At 35.9% G+C, this 25904-nt stretch overlaps 4 protein-coding genes across 4 annotated transcripts; all 4 read right to left on the minus strand.

Moving 5' to 3' along the window:
- Window positions 1–21: 21 nt before the first annotated feature.
- On the minus strand, window positions 22–4825 carry LOC140977031 (probable inactive receptor-like protein kinase At3g56050). Its single transcript, XM_073441555.1, has 9 exons — window positions 4303–4825; window positions 4033–4171; window positions 2930–3001; window positions 2710–2853; window positions 2493–2621; window positions 1601–2046; window positions 1146–1336; window positions 881–1013; window positions 22–752 (listed from the first exon to the last, which is right to left on the minus strand). Exons 1-9 carry the CDS (start codon window positions 4442–4444, stop codon window positions 184–186), a joined length of 1965 nt encoding a protein of 654 aa, XP_073297656.1. The 5' UTR covers window positions 4445–4825; the 3' UTR covers window positions 22–183.
- Window positions 4826–14267: 9442 nt separating this feature from the next.
- On the minus strand, window positions 14268–17101 carry LOC140977033 (ferritin-2, chloroplastic-like). The gene is made up of 8 exons (XM_073441557.1): window positions 16729–17101; window positions 16524–16607; window positions 16363–16423; window positions 15991–16078; window positions 15016–15077; window positions 14833–14898; window positions 14671–14734; window positions 14268–14562 (listed from the first exon to the last, which is right to left on the minus strand). Exons 1-8 carry the CDS (start codon window positions 17025–17027, stop codon window positions 14510–14512), a joined length of 777 nt encoding a protein of 258 aa, XP_073297658.1. The 5' UTR covers window positions 17028–17101; the 3' UTR covers window positions 14268–14509.
- Window positions 17102–18627: 1526 nt separating this feature from the next.
- Window positions 18628–23046, minus strand: LOC140977032 (DEAD-box ATP-dependent RNA helicase 18). Its single transcript, XM_073441556.1, has 11 exons — window positions 22750–23046; window positions 22236–22472; window positions 21277–21537; window positions 20980–21059; window positions 20771–20876; window positions 20565–20678; window positions 20351–20449; window positions 20143–20232; window positions 19726–19832; window positions 19506–19649; window positions 18628–19234 (listed from the first exon to the last, which is right to left on the minus strand). The coding sequence occupies exons 1-11, from the start codon at window positions 23011–23013 to the stop codon at window positions 18964–18966; spliced, it is 1773 nt and encodes a 590-aa protein (XP_073297657.1). The 5' UTR covers window positions 23014–23046; the 3' UTR covers window positions 18628–18963.
- A 1955-nt stretch (window positions 23047–25001) lies between these two features.
- On the minus strand, window positions 25002–25676 carry LOC140977840 (abscisic acid receptor PYL4-like). Its single transcript, XM_073442573.1, has one exon. The coding sequence runs from the start codon at window positions 25583–25585 to the stop codon at window positions 25007–25009; it is 579 nt and encodes a 192-aa protein (XP_073298674.1). The 5' UTR covers window positions 25586–25676; the 3' UTR covers window positions 25002–25006.
- Window positions 25677–25904: the final 228 nt, after the last annotated feature.

Here is a 25904-nt window from a genome sequence, read left to right on the forward strand (position 1 = left end):
TTTTGACTATGAGATTGCTAAAAGACCAAGGTTCGATTTCATATTTTAACGGTAAAAAAAATAAAAGAATGATTATAATTTCTCCTGACATCTGTTATGTACAATCAAGACATCTCTTCTCCATTTCAAGAAACACAAATAAAATGAGGGCAATAACTTACTATTTCAACTTCACATATCTATCTAGTTAGCCCGAGTTGACAAAATCTCGAGTTCTGCCCACCAAAGAGGAGACGATTTCGGGATTGCCCCTTCGGGTTCAATCCCCGTTATTTCTCTCAGTCTCACACAAACTTCATTCATAACTGGTCTCTGTTTCAAATCAGGATCAACACACGATCTTATCAAACCATCAATAAGTTGAAGTTGATCTTCCCGATATGTTTTCAGAGTAGGATCAATTGTCTCCCTCAAAGACTGTAATCCTCTTAGATAATCCGATGCCCAGTCTTGGAGTGAGTCACTACTACCTACAGCGTACGGTAGTTTACCAGTAACCATCTCAAATAGCAAGACTCCAAAACTATAAACATTACTTGAAATATTTGGTTCAGTTTCAGCTGCAGCCTTTTTGTCCAACAAAACAAAATCTGCTAATTTTGCTGCATAATCTTCAGTGAGATATATGGATGAGGAAGTTAAGTTGTTGTGGGCTAGTGATGGTCTCAATGAGTGCATGTGTTCGAGACAGTACGCAACACCCATTGCTACTCTCAGTCGTGCTTCCCAGTCCAAGTGTTCAGCTTCTCTTACTGTAGAATTCACCAGAGTTGGACCAAATTATGAAATGTATTGATAAGAATAGAATTACCATATCAACAACGAATAGATCAAATTTAAATTGATATAATTGGAAAAATCAAGAGATTTATAAACTCACCGTGTATGTGCTCAAAGAGGGTCCCATTGGGAGCGTACTCGAAAATCATCATCCTAGTGAAAGGCTCCTCTTCCTCACAATATCCAAGTAGGCTAACAAAATTCTTGTGATTTACTTTTGATAATGTGTCAATCTGAGACAAATATCACGCCAAATTGAGTTTCAAGAAAAAGAAATATTACCATGAGTTGCATGAAAAATAAGTGCGTAGCAACGATCAAAATATGGAATCTCAAATCAAGAATCAACATTATATAAAAGGTACCTTCTTTCTGAACTGAGCTTCCACACTATTCGTCCACTCTTTCGCAGATCCTGTTGCAATAGATGCTACAGCTATCTCAACTCCGCTAGACAAGGTACCTTTATACAGTGTGCAAACTGAAGAAGAGCCAATCACATTGCTAAAATCTTCACAAGCAACCTCGAGTTCAGATTTTTGAAGTTTCGGGACCCCTGAAATACCAAATATATAAAATCTATCAATCGAGAACATTATGATCAACAAATAGTTCTGAAAATTTTTTTAAGAAGTTGAATAAACTCTCAGGCATAGAAATTGTCATTCAAGGGCCTCACACATGTTTAAAGAAGACTAGCAAAACATCAATACATTTTACTTGGAATTGGGAAAATATTCAAAGTAACATTACATGGTGAAATGAACCACGTAAAGGGTAAAAATATAAAAAGGTGAAATGAAAAGAAACAGTAAAATACCAGTTACAAATGCTCTCCTCAATGGTCCACTTAGTCCAGTAGCCCAGGGATTTACGGCAGCGACCTTACCACTCTTCCAATAGAAGAAGCAAACAACTAAAAGTAGGACAAATCCAATGGCGGGAGACAGTATAAGAAGTTGACGACTCTTCTTTGAATTTTTAGTAGATGTGCCAGGACTTTCTGTTGGGGCAGGAAGCGAAGGAGGAAAAACACGTGTAATGGGAGAGAGGGAAGGATAAAAGGATGGTGCTAATGCAACAGGAGATGGAGATGGAGACGGAGACGGAGACGGAGAAGGAGAAGGAGATGGAGAAGGAGATGGGGAAGATGAATTTCTTATTGTGGGTATTGGTGGGGGTAGAAATCTCCAACCTCGCCTCCGTGCTCTAGGAGTTTCTTGTAACAATTTTCTTTGTGGCGCTTCTCCTTTTTCCAGTGAATCCCTGAGAAGGCAAGGAAAATGTCAACTTGAAAAGTGAAAAAACCTTAGAATCTTAATCGGGAGGGACACTGTCATCATACACAAAAAACAAAGGAGAAAACAAGCCTCGCGTTGTTTGCATTGTTAAAAACATTTTTCTGCTTTTATAAAACATGCAATTTATTCTGTGTCAGGCCAGAATGAGATCTAATAAGACTACAAGAATTGTGGGAGGCTAAAATTATTGCATAGTTACAACATGAAGGCGATTGCATTGTTGAAGTAGCAAAAGGATTGGTTCTTATATCTCCCCAACCATCAATTATTGGACTGAAATTCAAGTGTGCTTGGCATTACTAATTTTTCTCACTAAATCATTAAAGAACTACATGAATTAATGAACTTCAATTCAAATTTCTTATACTGGATTATCATGAGTATGGAAGTTCGCATGTGCTGAAGATTTACCACAAGACTGAATTGCTGTTCCTTATGGGGCCCGATAGCAACTCTTCCTCCACTTGAACTTCAGATAGCTTTTGGAGTTCATAAATTTCATCACATCTGCTGCTAAGAAGCTCATTATTGTCTAGCAAACTGCATCAAACAGAAAGTAAACATTAAGAAGATCAAGGAAAAAGATAATTTCAACAAGAATATATCTAGTTTTATTGTAAAAACTTACAGGATTGCCAATGAGAAATTATTGCCAAGCTGACATGCAACCTCTCCACTGAAGTTATTGTATCCAAGGTCTAATACCTCTAAGTCCTTTAATTTTGCTAACTTTTGGGGGATTACGCCAGAAAAAGAATTTTTGCGCAAGTTTCTACAAAGAAATTGAAGTAAACAAAAATGCAAGAAAACAAATTTTTTCAATAAGAAATCAGTGAGTTGCATCTTACATGGATTTCATGTGAACCAAGTTCCCCAAATCAGGAGCCAAGGTACCGCTCAGACAGAGATCTTCCAGGTTCCTAAAGATAAAGGTTCAAAAAACCGTGATATACCTGATATAAGTAAATACTAACAATTGTTTTTAAGGGGAAAGATGTGGACTATGACAATAATTCACGATTTTCATTGATTTGATCGATGAAGGACGTTTTTGCAGTTTACTTTTCTACTCGACTAGATAGGAGAACAGAATTCAATTAACAACATTGAACCTGAGTCATGCTAATAGCACGAAAAACAATGCATAGCACCCCTACATGCATCAACCAATTTAGATGGAACATAAAATTTGAAATCGAAATATTTCAACAACAAATTAACTTTTCATTTCGCTTCAAGTGGTTCATAGTGCTTGATGGTGTCATATCTCCAAGGACGTGTGTAAATCTTTGTGCATGTCATTGGTTCTGTAGCACAAATGGTAAAGTGATAGAGCTTTAGTATAGCTTTCACTCCTATAATAGATTCTTCAATAGGATTACACGCTGCTTCTGCAATATCGAACGAGAGCCAGAGGGGTCAAGTAGATTGGAGTCTTGCGGTAAACTACTAATCCACTAAAGTCAGGCAACAATTCATATATATATATAAGTTCCACGTACAAAAAAATCTCGGCAAACCATTAAGTAGTAATATAATCAAAGTTATGTTCGTTATATGTCCAGCTATGGCCTATAATCCAAAATTCGAAAGCACAAACATATTCTTGATCAGATCAGTTATTGTATATGTTAACCCCTAAAAAAACCTCTATTTTTTCCTTAAAAATATTTTTTGCATGGCTGGCAATACCAATATCAACCCTACAAATAGAGTTTATTGATAAAAACAAATCAACATACCAACATTCATTTTCAATAATCAAATCATCTTTTGTTCGATGAAGTTTCGTACCAGAAACCCAATTATAAGACAAGATGCACATGAAATTGCAGATAAAACAACATCAAGAAACGGTAAAAAGAACTTTTTTTCTTCAACATTAGAAAAGTTTTATTCGTATCAAGTCAAAATCAGAAAATGATAATCATTGAAGCAGTAATTTACTTACAAAGCTACAACGTATCCTTGTGAGCACCCAACTCCAAACCAAGAACATGGACTTTCTGTTCCTACTTCATCAATCCAATTTGATAAAGCCCCAAAAGGATCACTCATCACATTCTCTTTAAATTTCAGCAAAGCCACACCTAAAATACACATACAAATAATTAAAAATAAATAATAAAGCTTCAACTTCAATTTCTCAACTTCTTTAACAACTAAAAACTTGAAGAAGAAAAAAAAAACATAACAAAGATAGGTCAAATAAAGCTCACACCTTCATCATTGAGGGACAAGCAAATGGCCAAGTTCTGCAGACATAGACAGTATATCGCAATTGTCGCCAGGAGACTATTTCTAGATCTCCAAAACTCTTTCATTTCAACAAAAACTAAAACAAACCCAGGATTATTTTTCATCAAATTTAATAACTACAAGTTTCTTGAGAAAATCGTCGTTGCAGAATGAGTTGACTCGGACAATGCACCGACTAGAACAGAAATTGGAGCAACAAAACTAGAAGGAAATATCATATAAAAAGATTCTCTCACGTAATTTTGAAGAAACCAAGTAAATACAAAGGCTATTACTTGAAAAAAAAACGCGTGGGACTTGTCTTTAGCAGAATAGAAACCTCGACCTCAAAGAATGGCTTTCTTTGACTTGGAAAATCTGCTGAAAGGACAAAGTAAGTTCGATGTCATTCCGACCGGGTGAGTGCATGTGTGCGTGGATTTATATGCTGGAAATTTCGAGGATTCTTCACAGGTTGCCGTGTTGGAGGATAACTGCTGACCAAAATATTATACTCAACTCTTGTGAAAAGTTTCACTAATCAATTTTGTGGGTTAAATATCTTATTTAGGTCATTTATAAAAAAATATTACTTTTTATGTTAAGTGTATTACTTTTTATTGTGAATATCGATAGGATTAACCCGTCTCACAGATAAAGATTCGTGAGACCGTATCACAAAAAAAAACCTACTCGATATTATATTAATTAATATTAAAAAGAAGCTAACCTTAATCTTGGATGTCTCGCTAGATACGACTGAATCTATATAAAATTTAGGAAAAGTGTCACGTGCTACCGTATCATTTGATCTGTCTATAGTAATAATTAAAAATAATTTTTTTATACGAAAATTATTATTACTAATAAAAATTATTATTTTTATTGATAACATAGCTAACAATAAATATATTATTTACGCAAAATTTGTGTAGATGCTATATTTTAGGTGTAATTGCATTAAATTGAATAAAAACGTAAAAATATATAATTTTTTAAAACAAAAACGACGTAAAAGTCAAATTTTATCTTTAAATATCTAATTTTCTTAGTTTGTAAACTCACAAAAAATAAAGAAAATTGGTGGAAATAAGTCAATACCACGGGATATCGAAGGGAAATTTCTACCATTATTTATGTAAATACAAAATCAAGAGAAGTTCTGTTAAACATAAAATTTACAATAAAATTTTGCTGGAAAATGATAAGAAATCGTAGGAAACCTAGGGAAAAAAGCTACTGAAATGAAAGGAAAAATAAAAAAACTTTAACGATGAAATTTGCAGAGTTGCTATTGTAGAGTTTTGATGAGTTTGTTCTCTGTCTAATTCATCCCTTCTCCGTTACTCTTAACACCTCAATAGTTACTCCAACTTCATGCTCTTCATTAGGTATGTTCGAACTTTGGTTTCAACCGAAAAATCGTAAATCCAAATTGAAAAAATGAATCAAACCGAACAAAAAACCAAATTTTTTAATGTGGATATAAATGTTAAAATCAAAGTTTATATAGTCAAATTTTAGATTATATATTTTAAAATCAAATCGACCGAAAAAACGAATTTAATTAGATCAATAATTTATTTCTATTTGTATTTGAATTATATATTTATAAAATGATATTTAGTGCATTAAGAATATTTTCGTTAATTTTCATTTGATTGTTATTTATTTAGATTTTATATTTAAAATATTTATTTAAAAAATAACCAAAATATAATATATTATAATTTAAAATATATTTAAATTACTAATTTAAATAATTTGAATCGAATCGAAATAACCTATCTATTATGGTAGAAAATCGAACCGAACGGAAAGAAAATGGTTCAGATATCATATTATATATATCAAACATCAGAATAAATTTTGTAAAACCAAACCGAACCGACTGATGAATGTCCTACTTTGCACTATTCTCTCTGATCGTGTACAATCAAACTTCCATTTTCTTTTTTTATTGTCAAAATTTCATGAGCTTGTCATATCGGGTCCAAATTTCAATTTTAACGGTGAAAAAAATATCTTTGTCATAAAAAATAATATGTTTTGGGGTATTCGTATCACAAAATTGATATATTTGTAAATAATGTATACACACATACTTTTTGATCTGGTCTGATCTTACCTGTAGTTTCTGTATTTTAATTTTTAATACTTAGATGAATAATACAAATGTAATATAGATAATGTGTTGTACACAAAAGTATAGCTTCACTTGTTACAGTATGAGTGGTTTGTCTTGCTTGAAAGTAAAGTCAAACTTTATTTATTATGATATTGTTATTTTTCCAAACTTGAAAACTTGCAATGGAATTGTTGGATTTGGAGCAGTTTTTCAATTAGGCAAAATCTGGGAAACATTTTAGTGAATGCTTGCCTGATGTACTGATGTGAGATTTTAATAAATGTGGGTGAGGCCTACATTAATTAAAATATTAAAAATAACAAATCCCATATCGGGAAATCTTCAAAAGTTGCTGGAGGGAATTAGTTATAAATATAGCTCAATTCCTTCAGTTATTGTATCCCAAAATCAAAAGCTTTTTAGCTTTGATAGAAAAAGAGAGGACATAGAAAAAAGAGTGTATTTTTTTCTTGAGTGCGAGAATTCTCTTTGTGTGAGTTAGAGAAGTTATTTTCTCGGTATACTCAGGTTGGGAGTGTGAGAAATATTGAGTGTATTGGTGTATACACTTGTTGTAATATGTCTTCCAGTTATAAAAGTTGCAGTGCTCCGTGGACGTACCCTATATTGGGTGAACCACGTAAATCTTTGTGTTCTTGTTGGTTATTTTATTCCGCAATTTTTTGGGTACTATATTATCATCGTGGTCAGCATCGCTTCGGGGGTGTAATTCCCCAACAACTGGTATCAGAGCCTTGTTGTGAAAATTCTTAAGAATTCTGAGTATGCTCTGTGGTTGCAGCTTTGTCTGATCTTCCACATCAAAAAAGATTTTTTAGATTTTTTGCTAAGGCTAGAGAAGTGATGGCCGGAGATGATGGATCGGGACCGGGAATCAACAAGTTCGACGGAACAGATTTTTCGTTCTGGCGGTTACAGATAAGAGATTATCTGTACAGTAAGAAGCTGCATCAACCTCTATCAGGAAAGAAACCGGAAAAGATGGAGGATGATGATTGGGAGCTCCTTGACCGACAGGTTTTAGGTGTCATACGATTGACCCTAACAAAGAACGTGGCGCATAACGTGGCGGAGGCCAAAACCACGGAGGAGATGATGACCATTCTATCAGACATGTACGAGAAGCCATCGGCAAACAACAAAGTACATCTCATGAAGAAGTTATTCAACTTGAAGATGGGAGAAGGTGCTTCGGTGGCAAAACACATAAATGAATTCAACACGATTGTCTCCCAGCTGACATCGGTGGACATCAAATTTGATGATGAGATTCGTGCACTTATTCTTCTGGCGTCTTTACCAGACAATTGGGAACCGATGCGGGCAGCGGTTAGCAACTCTGTTGGAAAAGGAAAACTACAACTCAATGATGTTAGAGATCAAATCCTTGCTGAAGAAGTTCGCAGGAAAGACTCGGGTGAAGCAACATCATCGAGATCTGCTCTAAATCTTGATAACAGAGGAAGAGGCAGGAGTGGTGAAAGGAGTTCCAACCGATGGCGTGGTAGATCCAAATCAAGAAATGGAAAAGATAAAAACCTCCTTGAAAAGAATATGAAGTGCTGGAGCTGTGGTGAGACTGGCCACCTGAAAAAGAACTGCAGATCAACGAAGAATAATGCCAATAATGTCACTGATGAAGTACATGATGCTCTGCTATTATCCATGGAAAGCCCTGTTGATTCTTGGGTTATGGACTCGGGAGCTTCGTTTCATACCACTGGTGATCGCGATGTATTTGATAATTACATCGCTGACGATTACGGAAAAGTTTTCCTGGCTGACGGAAAACCCTTGGAAATTGTCGGTGGGACAGCTCGATGATGAAGGCCACAATGTGATCTTCGGTGATGGTTCCTGGAAAGTGGACAAAGGAGCCATGATTGTTGCTCGAGGAAAGAAAACTGGAACACTGTATATGACTTCCAGTTGCAGAGACACATTAGCAGCTGTGGATGCTGGAGCCAATTCAAGTCTATGGCATTATAGACTTGGACACATGAGTGAGAAGGGAATGAAGATGTTGGTGTCAAAAGGAAAGCTACCAGAATTAAAGACTGTTGAACACCAACTATGTGAAAGTTGTATCTTTGGAAAGCAGAAGAAGGTGAGCTTTTCAAAAGGCGGTAGAGAACCGAAAACAGCAAAGTTGGAGCTGGTTCATACTGATGTATGGGGACCATCTCCTGTGACATCCCTTGGAGGCTCGAGATACTATGTCACATTCATTGACGATTCGAGTAGAAAAGTTTGGGTTTATTTTCTGAAAAATAAATCTGATGTTTACGAGACCTTTAAAAGATGGAAAGCCATGGTGGAAAATGAGACCAACTTGAAGGTGAAGTGCTTACGGTCTGACAATGGTGGAGAATATGAAGATGATGAGTTCAAGAAATATTGTGCACAGAACGGGATCAAGATGGAGAAAACCATTCCTGGTACACCTCAACATAATGGTGTAGCTGAAAGAATGAACATGACCTTGAATGAACGTGCAAGGAGCATGAGATTGCATTCTGGATTGCCAAAATCATTCTGGGCTGATGCTGTTAACACTACAGCATATCTGATCAACAGAGGACCTTCAGTACCATTGGACTACAAAATATCCGAAGAGGTTTGGAGCGGCAAAGAAGTAAACATTTCTTTCTTGAAAGTGTTTGGATGTCTATCCTATGTTCATATTGATTCAGCAAGCAGAACAAAACTTGATCCGAAATCAAAGAAGTGCTTCTTTATTGGTTATGGAGATAATGAGTTTTGTTATTGTTTCTGGGATGACCAAAATCGGAAGATCATTCGGAGCAGGGATGTAATCTTTAATGAGAAACTTTTGTACAAGGACAAGTCAGACATTGGAGCTGGAGATGAATGTCCTGAAGTCGAGAAGACTGATGAAGTGCCATTGACAAACATTCCTGTGAATGAATCGAAAACCAGTAACCAGGAAGATGAAGAAGAAACTGCACAAGATGATGACCCACAAACTCCGGTGATTGAACTCAGGAGATCTTTGAGAACCATTAGACCACCTGATAGATACTCCCCTGCACTTCACTATATTTTGCTGACAGACAAAGGTGAACCAGAGACCTATGAAGAGGCAATGAAAAATGGTGATTCAACCAAGTGGGAGTTGGCCATGGAAGATGAGATGGATTCACTGTCATCCAATCAGACGTGGGAGTTGACAGAACTTCCGCAAGACAAAAAGACGTTACATAACAAGTGGGTGTACCGGTTAAAAGAAGAGCATGATGGTAGCAAGAGGTACAAGGCAAAACTTGCTGTAAAAGGCTTCCAACAACGAGAAGGAATTGATTACACCGAAATTTTCTCTCCGGTGGTTAAATTAACCACTATCAGGACTGTACTTGGACTAGTGGCGAAGGAAGACTTACATTTGGAGCAGTTGGATGTAAAGACTGCGTTTCTTCACGGTGACCTAGATGAAGAAATTTATATGAAGCAGCCACAGGGCTTTGAAGTACGGGAAAAAGAGAAAATGATGTGCAAACTTCATAAGAGCTTGTACGGTCTCAAACAAGCTCTAAGACAATGGTACAAGAAGTTTGATGGATTCATGAGTGAAAATGGATTCCTAAGGTGTCAAGCTGATCACTGCTGTTATGTGAAAAAGTTTGACGGTTCTTATATCATACTACTGCTATATGTAGATGATATGCTGATAGCTGGAGCTTGTCTGGAAGAAATTGATAAACTCAAGAAAGATTTATCAAAGGAATTTGCCATGAAGGATTTGGGTGCTGCAAAGCAAATCCTTGGAATGAGGATCTTCAGAGACCGGGTGAATGGATTCTTGAAGTTATCTCAAGAAGAGTACGTGAAAAAGGTGGTTAGCAGATTTAATATGGATGAAGCTAAATCTGTGAGTACTCCTTTGGCTAGTCATTTCAAACTAACCAAAGCACAATCACCATCGACGGAGCAGGAGCAGGCTTATATGAATAAGGTTCCTTATGCTTCTGCTGTCGGAAGCCTCATGTATGCAATGGTGTGCACAAGACCAGACATAGCACATGCAGTGGGAGTTGTGAGCAGGTTTATGAGTAATCCAGGAAAGCAACACTGGGAAGCAGTTAAGTGGATTCTCAGGTATTTGAAAGGTACTGCTAGTTGTTCTTTATGCTTCAGGAGATCAAAATTTGGCTTACACGGTTTTGTCGATGCCGATATGGGTGGTGACTTGGATGGCAGGAAAAGTACTACTGGATATGTGTTCACATTAGGTGGTACAGTTGTAAGCTGGGTGTCTAAGTTGCAAAAGATTGTTGCGCTTTCGACTACTGAGGCTGAGTATGTTGCAGTTACAGATGCTAGCAAGGAGATGATATGATTGAAATCCTTTCTGGAGAAATTGGGTCAGAAGCTTGAAGATAGCACATTATACTGTGACAGTCAGAGTGCTATTCATTTAGCAAAAAATCCTGTTTATCATGCTAGGACAAAGCATATACATGTTAGATACCATTTCATCAGATCAGTGCTGGAAGATGGAGTCTTAAAGTTGGAGAAGATTCCTGGAAGTAAAAATCCAGCCGATATGCTTACGAAGACGGTAACCATTGACAAACTGAAGTTGTGTTCAACTTTAGTTGGACTGCAAGAATAAATGAGGAGATATGAGCTGCTGCAATGATGATGTGAAGACGTGATTGAAATCAAGTCTTCAAGTGGGAGAATTGTTAGGTGAGATTTTAATAAATGTGGGTGGGGCCCACATTAATTAAAATATTAAAAATAACAAATCCCACACCGGGAAATCTTCAAAAGTTGCTGGAGGGAATTAGTTATAAATAGAGCTCAATTCCTTCAGTTATTGTATCTCAAAATCAAAAGCTTTTTAGCTTTGATAGAAAAAGAGAGTGCATAGAAAAAAGAGTGTATTTTTTTCTTGAGTGCGGGAATTCTCTTTGTGTGAGTTAGAGAAGTTATTTTCTCGGTATACTCGGGTTGGGAGTGTGAGAAATATTGAGTATATTGGTGTATACACTTGTTGTAATATTTCTTCCAGTTATAAAAGTTGCAGTGCTCCGTGGACGTAACCTATATTGGGTGAACCACGTAAATCTTTGTGTTCTTGTTGGTTATTTTATTCCGCAATTTTTTGGGTACTATATTATCATCGTGGTCGGCATCGCTTCGGGGGTGTAATTCCCCAACAGTACACTTCCAACATAAACACAATAAAAGTAATATAAATTAATATGACAATAAATGGTAGTTTGATGAAAGGTTTTGCAAATCAGCCATTCTCATTTTCTGGTAGTTAAAATTTATTTTTTTTGCACTAATATGTTAGAAACCGAGTACTCGTCCACAATTCGAAACCTTGATATAATTTTAATGTAGCCTAATAATTTGTTACTTGAACCAAAAAAATCTAGGAGATGTAGCCATGTAGGGATGCCGGATCCAGATGTGTAATTGCCGCTCCTGCGACCTTATAAAAGATGGTGGATCGTCGTCTATGTCACGAACAAAAGTGTTAGAAGCGTCGGAGAATACCAGACAAAAACCTTCTAACGCTCAAGTTAGCGCTGCCCAAAACCATTTCAAACTTGAAATTTTTTAAAAGCAAATGAGAACTTACCTCAAAATGGAGTTGGTGGGTGCAGGTGCTAACGTGGACGCTAGGAGCATGGAGACCGTCGAATGATGGAGATGCTGTTTGAAGCGGGGCCGGATCCTACTATCGGGGATGTTGATAATTTCCGTTAGGCCATTGATATTGCACGAGATAAGGGGGCCATGTTCCACTTTACATATTTTCTTTGAAAGAATATTATCGCTTTTAGCCCTGAGGTTGAACGGATAATGAGTAGCTTCTCGCAGAACATGAATGAACTGATAACAAATCGGAGTGAGAGAGGTTTGAGACAGTTGAGGATGACTTAAAAGGTTCGAAAATAATCATCTTAAGTTGATGCTTGTTAGTTGTCACTCTATCCAGGGGCGGAGCCACATGCTCCTTTACTCGAGTTTTAGCCCGGGTGGCCCAATTTTTTTTAAAAAAATGTATTTGTAAATTTTGTATAATTTTGGAATAATATGCTATTAGCTCGGGTAGATCAATTTAAAATATTAAAAGATTCTAGAGTTTAAAATTCTAGCCCGGACTGAGCCATATGAACACTTTTAGCAGCAAAACATTTCCACTATTGTCTTTGTTAGTGGTGTGATATTTTTAGGTCTTTGTTGTAGTTTAACTGTGTTTTTCTGTTCTTAGGACTGTTTACATGACCAATGCTGTGTAGTTGTGAATAAACTCTCTTTCTACACTGCCTATTGTTATCCTCTTTGAAGAAACTTTTTGTTGATTTCCACTGTAATATAATGTTTCTATTGAATGATTTCCTACCGATATGAGATGGAATTCTCAAATATCAACATCCGGAAACATTGTTGACCGAGTTCTTAATAACCATTTTATATGTTCGAGTGAAAAATCTGATTTGCGGAACAAACTTTTTGCCTCGAGCCAAGTTTCAAATACAGCTATTTGGTAGATTCTGGGTTCGAGTACTGTGCAACATTCCGAATCTCCAATACTAGCATAAGGAGCCTCAATCTGACCATATATTTGGATTAGTCGTAGATACAAGTAGCCAAAATCCTCGACGGGGCGAAGCAGTGCTCCATGCTGCCAGACGCGGTGAACTTGAACAGCTAGCATCTCTGCTAGATATGGGAGCAACTGCAAACTTCTGTCATCAATATGGTTTAACTTCCCTTCATGTTGCGTCTCTCAAAGTGACACCAACATGAAGGTCAAGAGCAAGACTGGCGCAAAAGTTGATGGAGTAGGAGGATGTTACACAGCTTTTGCTAGACAAAGGAGCTGCTGCATCTTTTGTTGCATCAACGTCATCTTCTTCTTCATCTCGGAAGTAGCAGCCATGCTTCTGCTTATTTTATCCGGTATTTGTACTTGTGATCCGTTTAGCATAGCTTTGAATTGTCGAGGCTTGTGTAATTTCATAAACACACATGTAGCTGTAGAAAAGAAAAAACATTTGTATCTGTAACGGCTTTGGATATTATTATTAATTAAACCCATTATACATACATTAAGAAAAAATAAAAGGCGTCGACAGGAGGATTTAAACCTGCGCAGGCAGAGCTCAGCAGATTTCGAGTCTCTCCTTGACCCCTCGGGCATATCGAACGTTTTGGCGGTATTATATATTAATATAAATACAATTGTTCAATCGTGGGGTATGAACGTACGACCAACGGTAAAGATCCTAGCTCTCTACCGACTGATCCTATTTGGGTTCCTCTGTGAGTTAATTTTATTTATACAATAAAACAAAGCTTAATATATAATTGAAATTAAAATATTTTATTAATTTAGTTATGTAAAATTTTTAAGTACTTTTAAATTAAGTTTGGAATACCAATAATTGTCTTTTAAAAAATAAAAAATTGTGTTGTAAAGGATAAGTTAAATAAAATATCATGACGTGTTTATTTTATTATTCAAAAACATGTAAATAAATATCAAAAAATTTCTAGCTAGTAACAAGTTGTAACTTTTATACTAAAAAAATAAAACAAAATGAATAAAATAAGTGGTACCCACCTTCTCAAAGTCGATAGAGGACGTTTAATATTTGATCATCTGTTTACCGATTGAAAGTAAAGCATTATTCCATCATCAACTTAAATTTCTCTAAAAAAAATATACAGATAAATTTCATGTAACCTTCTTATACCAAAAGTAAACTTTTTCCTCGATTCAAATACCAGGTATGGAAACATTATCCCAATATCGATGAACCAGAAATTTGGGAATTTGGGAGTACTCAAGAATCAAGTAACAAAACACAGGTACCAAAGACAAAAGTAATTATGTTTGATCAACTACCATAACAGGGTCGACTGGAATTTACTAACACCGAAACTAACTTTCCACAATCACCTACAACTAAGTCTCTCACACACCTGCCGTCTAACACCAACACAAACTATATCAACTAGCAGCAAACTCTAACATACTGATGCAATGAGCTCCCTCTCAAGCAACAGCTTCTTCCTCTCGAAGTAGCATCTGATCAAAGTGCCACACCCCTGATATCCAAATCAGGAAAATGTCAGGCGTTAAAAAAAATAACAAGGCTTTAACGTATGCGGCAGAAGTTAAGAGGCAAAAGGTCAAGTGGATTTTTATTTGTGTACCATGTCCTTTGCCCACTCTTCTCAACTGTGCAACATATTCTGATATCTTCTTGATAGATTCCACCTGAAAAGGAAATTTACCGAGATTAGTTTTGTACCACCACACTACGTGGAAACCAAGAAAACTTCATGTGTGATCAAAGATTGAAAAGAGCAGTGAACCTGCTCAGCTAAGAACTCAGTCTCAATGAAGTCGGTCAACTGCACATCATTATTATGGGTGGCCACCTGTTACATTCCAATCATAAAAAACGTCCTTATCAGCCTTCTTTAACAGTTCAACAATATCAAGCATAAAGTATCACCATAATGTTCAGGTAAATAGTAAGCCTAAAACAGACTTACAGCATGCAAGTTCAGAAGCTTCTCATTTGTTAACTTCTCCAAAGACAACGCGAGCTCCATTGCTGTAATTCATATCATGATATCAAGAATAAGGGACAGGAAAGTGCAATGAATGTGTGAAGCTTAAGATTAAGCATGTCAGGCACCAACCACAGGCTATGGATGACCAAAAAAGCAACACCGTATGCATAGAAAGAAGTGGGGTGGTGATGGCAGTGTCTAGGGAGAACTTGAATGTGGGATGAAGAAACAAATCGACCATGATGTCTATGTGCTAAGTAGTCAAAAAGGACAACAGTAGGTAGTTAATTACCGCCCTAAGAAGGGGGTGGAGGCGTTGCGGAAAAACCATTGTCTATAACTATCAGAACAGTAAAACAATCAGGGCACTATCTTTTACTTTTATTTATTTATGTTATAGGCCAGTTGAGAGGTGTTGAATAACTCAAAAATGAGGTTTTAAATGTGTGAGAGCTTAATTTGAGACCCACAAATAGAGAGAATCCTAATGTTTTCTGATGTAGGGAAAATTTATTAACTACGATCCCATTATCATGGCCCCCACTTGCTAATGCTGGTAGCATCAAAGACTCGCGCAAGGTACACGGAATATGAACCCTCTGTATCGTCATTGCTACACATCGTAGAGCAATACATACTCATCACAGAGATATTGTCAATCGCAAAAAATCTCCACTTGGACCCCAAAAAATCCTTTGGATACCACCAAAAACAGTTTGCAAATGAATATTCTTTGCATTTGTAATTTATTGCTAACCGCAAGAAAATGTGTGCACTAGACAAAAAACGGTCCCCATTCTTGATGCCAACATCGAATAGACATAGAAAACCAGTTAGGATCTGTGCTGACAACAGATTTACACATAACCATTCACAATAAACACAACTATTCCTTCTAAAGAAAATATCTCCACATTGTATTCTACATTGATCAGGCCGAAAAGAATCATTTACCATATAATGCATCTCCTTTTTCAGCATGATCAAACTCTGACAATGGCATCAAGATCGATTGCAGCTTCACTTTACCACCTCGCTTGTTCTGAATTCGATCAACGGGTTTACATGGATTTCGATTTTAATGTTAATAATGAAACAATAGATCAAATCTATCATATTTCACAAGGAATACTATAATGCTATATAAACATGAACATGGATGGAGAGAATTTGAAGTTTATTGTGTTAGACTGTTAGTTCTTTTAACAACAAAAAAAATACATTTGAATATTTCAAATACTTCCATCCAATCACAACTTTGTAGAACTTATAATTATATTGAAACAAACAAATATATATATATAAGAAGCGCAAATGATCAAACACCTGGTATTTCATAAACTTTTCGGCGTGTTCTCTTTCTTCTTCGCTAGACTCCTTGAAAAATCTATACACAAACAAATAAACAAAAAAACCCAGAGTCAATGACATAACTTACAAAGGTACAAGGGAGATTAAAAAAAGGTTAACGAAATTCCAGGACTCACTTTGCCAGACCCTTCAAAGCAACGTTATCTCGATCAAAGTAGGCGTACATAGCATGGTAAACATACGAAACATTGTACTCCACGCTGTAATCATTCCAAAATGGTTCCATAAAAAAACCCATTTCAAAATCAAAACTCGATTAGTTTTTCCACAAAATAAAATATATCAAATCAACAAAAACTCAAGACCAAACCAAATCCCTACTTGATTTGTTCATTGACAGCTGCCTCAGACCCATCAGCGTACTTCTGTCGAGCAAGAGAAGCTTGAGGAACAGTAGGCATAAGCATGAGCTCCTTCTTCACCTCCTCAAAAGGCTCAAAAACGACACAAGTTAAGGGCTTGTTATTCGCCTGCTTCGATGCGCACACAACACATTCATTTCCATTTCCGCTCCTCTTGTTCGAAATGGCGAAGGAAGAAGCCGACGAGAACAGAGCGCTCAAGCTCTCGCTTTTGGTATTCAACAGACCAAAAGCAGGCTGAGAAGCATTCAGAATCATTTTTTCCTTGATTATATGAAGAAACTGGATTTGGTGGGCGAGAATTTTTTCGAGGAACACGGGTGTGTGCGTGGGGATGGGGATGGGGATGGGGATGGGGTGTGCATCTATCTATAAGGAAAACGGAAGCACGGTAGTTGAATGGACGGCAGGATGTGAGAAACGTGGAGGGACAGGATTGAGTCGTTGAAGGGGCGCGTGGCTGACTCGTGGAATGCTCTGGACAAGTCAGGGGGACAGGATGTACATGAAAAAGATATATTGATGGCTTTTAAAATTATTTAATTATAATTATTTTTTTCTCTCTCTTTGTTATCTAATGAAAATTAAATATTTAATTTATAAAAAATATTTATATCAAATATATTATTATTTATGATACATAAAATCAATCTTTATCATATTTATAAATTCATAAGATAACTCGAAGTGAATCCGAAATAACACAAAATTACAGTCAACTAAAGTGTAAGATATAAATGAAAAGAATAAAAAAGATGAAATCGATCGTTAAACCCAGTCTATATCAAGAGCTGACGCATCTGTGCTCCCACTCTCACTCGTCCAACAATAATTATCCTAAAAAAATCGTTTTTCAAACAAATATATAAAAAAAATTGACAAAAACTTGTATAAAATGATTTCACATATCATATTTTGGGCAATGTTTTTATAACCGGATCGTTAATCGAACCGGTCAAGTCTTAAAAAATGGTTCAACCGAACGGTAGAACCGGATCTATAAAATTAATATTTTATTTATTTTATATAATAAATAAAATAGTAAAATATTGATTATTTATGTCTTTATAGTTTTTACTTAATTTTTAATATGAAAATTACAACAAATATTCAAATAAACATCACTTTTCAAATTCAAAAATCCAAATTACACCTAACATGTAACCAAATAGTGATGACCAAGTTTAAGTGCCTAAGAAAACATCAAGTTTAATTATACAAAAAAGTAGCAAACATCAAGTTTCTTATACAAAAAAGTATCAAACATCCAGTTTCAACTTTCAAGTTGCATCCTTTGATGCCCACACCGCATCCAATTCTTGAAGTGTTCTTTCGTAGTCATTATCATCTCCATCCCCACCATCCAAAAGTTCTTCCAAGTCCAAAGAAGGTGTTTATTGCATTTCACCAACACCTTTATCTAAATATTTTTTTAAAAATTAAAATAATACATGTTTAGCAAACAGAAAGCAAAAATTTGTTAAAAATTTTTCTGATTTTTCCGGTTTAACCGGGTTTTAACCGGTTTCCGGTTTAACCAGTTTTTTCCGGTTAAACCTGTTTTCCGGGTTTTTACTTATCTCCGGACCGGTCTGGAGGCCGGTTCGCGGTTGAACCGGTCCGACCGACCGGTCCGGTCCTGTTTGGAGAACATTGATTTTGGGAGACAAATATATTTTTTGGGACATTCATGAAAGAATGTTAATTTTTATGTTAAAAGTATTACTTTTTATTGCGAAAATCGATAATGTTGACTAGTCTCACATATAAAAATTCGTGAGACCGTCTCACAAGAGACATACTCAAAGAAATATCTTAAAAATGCGTTCCACGTAAAAAAGTATCGGCACATAAAAAATTGACTGCAAAAATCATCATATTTACATTTGCAATGCTACTGTAATACTCGTGATTTAAGGCCTACAACTCCTTGAGTCCTTGCAAAAAATATAAAAAAAAATCGGAAAAAAAAAAAAGTACCGCGACAGACGGCAGATAAATTTGTGTCGTTTAAGGTTCCAAGAATATGGCTGTCAGAGAAGAAACTGGTTCGTTTTCAAGCATAGCACACTGATTATCTTAGTCCGGCTATATACATCCAGAGGCAAGCATTACGAGTAATACTCCAGGGACGCTCAAACCATCCGGACATCCATTTAATTAGATCTTGGTGATGCCTTAGCTTTGCCAAATTTTAAAGCAGATCCTCTGTTCCAGTTAGTTTTGCGTACTGATTTTCGTCGATCTTGCCCTTTTTCAGCTTCTTCAGCAGTCGATACTCATTGGCCAGCTCATCTGCGTCTTCAGCTGACTGGGCAGCACGCCGTTGCTTGGCTGTTTTCTTCCTCATAACAGGGGTTGTAGGATTTGAGACAGCTCTCGGTTTCTTCTGTTTTTGTTCTAGCTCTTTCGCAGCTCTTTTTGCTTCCAAGTTTTTCTTTCGTTGTTTCTCACGAGATTTATCCCTAGATAAAGAGATATTAGGAGCCCACGTCTGGGTAAATCATTCAAAAAAGAAGTACACAGTACATCCATATTCCATCCGAATACTACCATGTCATGGTAACTCAGTAGCATTCCACGATTCATGCAATGGAAAAGAAGATAGGTTCAAAGAAACACAAGGCAACAGCGTTAAAATGAAAGTAGCTATCTATGGGAAAACACACCATAAAAATACAGTCGTAGATGATTTATCAACCTTTAGCAAGAAATAGATTAAAAGCGGATTCTCACTTGAATTTGATTTCTTCCAGTTTTACATCTTCAACTGGGACAAAACCTTCAATAGAAAGAGAGTAATGCTTCACTTCAGGTACCGAAGGGAGCTGCAACAAGCCAAATCCCATACCCAACTTCCCAATTTCAAGTTCTTTCCATCTGCACATCGAAATTTAGCCTTTTAGAACATGTAATGACACCCTGAATGATGGTATAATTAAACATGTAAAGTCACCTGAAGATATAAGAACAGTGATGTTCCTTATAGGCACGGATATAAGATACAAAAGCTCGGAGTCCTTTTTCCATGATGTCACGATCTCTTTTAGCAGCAGCACGAATCTGGAAAGGATAACTTCAGCCATTACACAAACAAACAAGAACATTCATATATCTCATCCATGTGCTCTATGTTCATCGATATTTTGCCATTTTTTTCAGCATAATGTACATTGTACACTGCTAGTAAAAAGACAAGACATGGAAACAAATTGGAAAGAATGAAAGATAGAAGATTCCTCTTCTGCTTAACTTAGCACCAGGCAAGGACTCAATTGTTATAAGTGAATTGATTTAGTCCATGATCAAAGAAATAAAATGATGAAAAATAGAGTACGAATGTGTGTGATATCTAGTAAATAAAATTATTCACCTGAGGAATAATGTCAGGAGCTTCATCAGAGCATTTTGTACCTTCAAGTGGAACTCTCCTTAATCTAAGGAACTCTATATAGGCTTCCTCCTAAATGTTTAGACAATAATTACATTCGAGAAACCAAAAAAGTTGGGGAACACAGTCAAAGATATAGCCAACAAGATTTAGAGTCTTTCCCCCATAATTTTGAAATGAAAAATTAAACCTTTGGCAACAAGAAGACAATTGCACTTCCTTGCCGGCCCATCCTAGCAGTTCGACCAACTCTGTGCACAAACACATTCGGGTCCTGAGGAGGGTCATACTGCATTTTTTTTAACAAAGGAAGAATTCAAATGCTCCAACTCTTGGAATTGTTAATATTAATTTGAAGTTGTGCGAAAAAAGAAAAACCAAAAATATAATTGCTCAAGCTCTACCTGTATAATACAGTCGACACCGGGAATATCAAGACCACGCGCTGCTACATCAGTGCAAAGAAGAATGCCACTGGACAAAGATGTAAATAAGTCTAATGCTTTCTCTCTTGCAACCTGCATTCATTCATAATGAAAAAAGACATGGACTGCACTGAGACTACTGCAACATGAAGGAACAAAACTTATACAAAGTATACACAAAATACCTGCTTCATCTTCCCATGAAGAGAGATTAACGAGAAATCCTTAAGAACAGAAAGGAGTGGAAGTACAGTGCCCCAGTAATCAACACATGCACAAGTCATAAAATAGCTACAAAAGAAGGGCGATTATTTGTCAAAAAGATCATCTTGAGCTAAAACACCAAGAAAGAAAGGGGTTGCAAATTCCAAGAACATCGCAAACTGGAACTCACATTATCAATTTTCGAGTTTTATTCTTAACAAGGATATCAATGAGCTGGGAAGGTTTCTTTTCCGCTTCACATTCGATATACTGAAATTTCACATAAACATAAATGAAGCCAGCATCAGCATCCCTCGTTAAGTACAACATTCAAGATATGGAAGTTTTATGCAACCATAAACAACAAGAAAACATCAGTATGTTCGAATTAAGCATCAGTTTATCTGAATCTTAAATTTTGAGCTAAACCAATATCAGTAAATGTAATTGCGGAGATTAAAACTATTTGAAGAAGATAAAGCCGCACCTCAATATGCAGTCCTGAGGGTGTTTTCGCAGAAGTGATTTGTTGAGATGATAATGAATCGTTTGACCTTTTCACTTCAGCTCGAACTTCAACCCTTACAGGATTTCGCAATCCTGCCTTAGATAGCTCTTCAACTGCCTCAGTTTGAGTAGCCGAAAAGAGGCCAGTTCTCCGTAGCTTTGGTAAGCGAGATATAATAGAATTTATCTGCTTCTGGAATCCCATATCTAACAGCCTATCAGCTTCATCTAAAATAAGTATCTGTAGCACCACATTGAATCTTTTTAAAAACAAGGAATAATTCACTCGGACTTAATCAAAGCAGTGGAAAAACCAAATCACTAAGCAAATTAAACACCCTGATAAATTCATCAAGCGAACACGAAACCAGGAAATGAGACAAACATACAACCTACCTACTAACCTCAGGTAGCAAGGGAAAAGAATGAACAAAAGCTTACCTGATAACTGTTACTATCTTAACCTTCTCCAAGATACTTGACACTAAAGTGGCGATGTGTACCAAAGTCTAAAGATAATCAAACACGTGATTTCTTGTTTTATGAGCCAAACTAAACCTTATGGTTTTTGGTAAAGGTCGTAGAAATTAAGCAGTAAATGTAAGGACATCCAAAACTTTCACCCTTGTTTCTGATTTGCATGTTTATTTCATAGCCCACATACCATAACAAGGATTCACAAATTTTAGAGATTTTACACATTCTAAATATGAACCTGTATCATTACAAGCATCAAAGGAAATGCAAGGTCTTAAGCACTAAAATTCACTACTTCTAAGTAATTGATAAAGTAAAAGCAAGGTTTATAACACAATGAATTCTTCCATTGAATGCAAAGCTAGGCAAATGAACAAGAAGTAACTTGTCACAGCAAAATGAATCCAAAACAAAAAAAATGAAATACATCCATTTCTAAAATGAAGGGAAAAAAACCGATACCTCAAGGCTGCGAAAATCCAATATATCCATCCGCTCCATAATATCATACAACCTTCCAGGTGTCCCAATTAACAAATTTGCTCCTTCGTCTTCTATCTTAGTCACATCAGCTTTCACTTCCGCTCCCCCAACTAACAGCACTGGCCTCACATTTGGCAAAGTGGATACAAATGGCTCCGCAACCTTAAATATCTGCGAGGACAACTCCCTAGTAGGAGAAATAATTATTCCCATCACCTGTAACCAGTAAAAGCAATTAGCTATCTGCGTGAAAAAAACATTTGACTAACGGAAAAAAAGTTCTAAAAAAAGAATCATACGCGCCAAATGTTACACTAAAAAGTACTCCATTAACATTATCAAAAACTCCCAATTACTACTCATTACACAAGTACCCCCGAGCCAAAGTTATATCCTTCAAAATTGTAAGCAGAATTCACTCGATTTTATGCGTCAATACATTAAACCCTGCAATAAAAATTGAAACTTGGTGTTGTTTGTGCATATCACCGACCTGGTGCGGCTTGGGGGCAGAAGCACGGCGGAGGATTTCGACAACGGGGATAACGAAGGCTAGGGTTTTGCCAGAGCCAGTTGCGGCGTCGACAGCCACATCTTTGTAGCTGCAGAGCAAGGGAATTGTTGCGACTTGAACAGGGGTACAAAACTCGAAGGCTTCACGATCAAGGGCCTCTAAAACCGGTTGCGACAGCGGCGGTGTGAGGTCCGAAAACCTTGTACTGGTTAATGCCTTGTTTGGGTTCGCGTTAGAATCCATTGGTTGTATGTTCGCAGTTGGTCGTTCTCGAGTTTAAATAAGGGTATAATTTCTAGTTTAAATTACTAATATATCCCTCCATACAATTGTATATTTTGTTTGGTCTAAGTTTCATCCAAATTTAAAAATCAAGCCAAATTAATGGACAAAAATTTGTGTGAGACGATCTCACGGATCGTATTTTATGAGACAGATTTCTTATTTGGGTCATACATGAAAAAATATTACTTTTTATGCTAAGAGTATTACTTTTTATTGTGAATATCGGTAGAGTTGACCCGTCTCACAGATAAAGATTCGTGAGACCGTCTCACAAGAGACCTACTCAAATTAATGATAGTGTTTGTCGGGTTTTTTTTTTAATAAAAACTTATATTAACATTAATTTCGCAAATCCAACAATACAATGCAAAAAACCAGATAGAATCTTGACATGTGTTATAAAGAGACGAAATTGGAAGACACGACAATCATCAATATGATTATAATTTTCTATAAGATGGTTTATTATTCGAACTCCTGCAAAGAATTCGAACAGATACAAATATTCTTGAAATCATATCTCAAACAAAAATCCAAACCAAATATTCGAGTGATTTTCTTCTTATCTGAGCATCCAATATAGCCGAATTATCAATACAATATTATATGTTTTAAAAAAATTTAGCTATTTTTCTATGCTTCTTTCATAAATTTTTATTTAATATATAAATTTTCTATTTGAAAAAGGAAAATAGTTATTAGATCGTTAAGTCATTCTTATATTTTGTCATTTTACAAGTTTTTTCTTTGAGTAATAATAAGTATAAAATATAAATCATACAACAAAGAAAAAGGTTCAAAAGTAAAATATTTTTTTTATTTAACTTAATTAATCCAAGCCTTTTGATATTGTAAAAGGGACCTAATTATGGAGAGGTGATCACTCTTCTGTTTGTTTAGTTTAAACTTTAAAGCATAGATTATAACAAATTGCAATATATAAATAAAAATTAGGGTAGTATGCTAAGAGCAATCGATTGGACATAGTTTGGCTATTTTTTCCACTTAAAATAAATAAAACCGAAGCTTAAATTAATCAGATTTAACTATCCAATAATTATTACATTACCAAATAAAAAGAGCTTAAACAAATAATCCTCACTATATAAACAAATAAATTCGATCAAAAAAAATTTCCATATATATATTTTCATATAAAGTATTGTTTTTGTTACATAATTTAATTTAAAATAATAGTAATTATTAACCTCAAAATCACTAAATAAGCATTTTAAATGAAATAAAATTATTTTAAAAAAATCACCTCAACTTGTTAACAAATAACAACCACTCGCATTGAATAATATTAAAGGTTTAATTGAGTTGACAAAATAGAAGTAACACGGTTGGAAAGAAAAACAGCACTCTCAATAATACATAGCAAAATTAAATTAATAAATAAATAAATATGGTTTTTAAAAAACATTATCTAAAACAGGAGAATTAATCTAAGTTTTTCATTATGTTTTACAGAAATCAAGTTGCAGAAAAAGATATGGTAGTGATATTTTAAAAAAAAATTAAGCATAAAAATATTAAAAGCTTAAAGACTGAAATAAAAATTCTATTTTATTTTTTTGTTCTACGGGATGGGACACCAGTTAAATACAACTACTTTTTAGGTATTCTCTTCTGTCTACTTATTCCTAGCTTGTTTTCATCGATAATCTTTCTCAGTTTTGGTGAAGGATCCTCGACACTCCTCTGGTCTCTGTCGTAATCCAGTGATGTCGATGCCAAGAAGTTAGTCGCTCTATTTTGCTCTCTATATATGGGTGCCAGAGAATATTTTTTTTGGTCGATTAATCTTGTACCGAACGATTTTACTCATTTTTAATAAACTTATACATAAAATCTAAATTTTTATATAATAATCCTATAATTTTTGGTACAAAGGCTTGATGTTGTGTGCCATCGATGAATGAAGATACGAAGCTAATATGATTTTGTATTATTGTTTTGTCAAATTTAAAGCGATTTTGGCCAAAGACCGAAGATTGCACCTCAAAATTGTATCAACAAACAGACAAGTTTCTTCTTTGGTATTCCCTTGAGGCACATCAACAACATACGATTCTACGACCACGGTCGCAGTTCCACTACTTCCGACACCGTCGCCGCCGCCAGCATTTGGCGGCGGTGCTGCATGGAGGGTTGTAACGGATCGATAATTGTTCAACCGGTTATCACCGCCGACGATGCTGAAACTCAAGACGTGCCTCTCATCGTCCAAGACTTCGAGCCTCTCTGTGCTGGACTCAGCAGGAAGACCGGACACAACCCGCACCTCCCGGAGAGTGCCCACTTCGCCGCCTCCGAGGATGATATGGCAGCTTTTCAGGAAGAGCTTGTACGCCTGCGGCCTGTCGAAACGGCGGACGAGCGACCATACGGTGTCCAGAGGCGCGTCAATGGATTGCACCACCGCCGAACAGCACTGGTTTGACCCCACCGCGTGAGTGTGGTGGTTCATAGCGTTTTCCGGCATTGATACATTGGCGGAAACTGGTGAAATCCACACGGGCTTCATCAGTTTTGCCGTTTGCGGCAACGACAATTGTATCAATCGTGGAATTTATCAGTGAAGTTGAAAAGACATACGAAGGCAATTAGTCAGCTAACTTTCCCTCATTTTCTTGATATTAATATAATGTGGTGTAGTCAATAATATGACTCTACAGTCTATTCGAGTTAGAATTTTAAATTTTAAAATCTTTTAATATTTTAAATTTATCTACCCAAACTAATATCAAATTAATTCAAAATTATACAAATTTTACATATAATTTTTTTAAAAAAAAAATTTGAGAGCCCAAGTATCAATGAATGTGGCTCCACCACTGTTTATA

The sequence above is a fragment of the Primulina huaijiensis genome, chromosome 5 (genome assembly GCF_012295235.1).
Source record: "Primulina huaijiensis isolate GDHJ02 chromosome 5, ASM1229523v2, whole genome shotgun sequence".
Classification (NCBI taxonomy): Eukaryota; Viridiplantae; Streptophyta; class Magnoliopsida; order Lamiales; family Gesneriaceae; genus Primulina; species Primulina huaijiensis.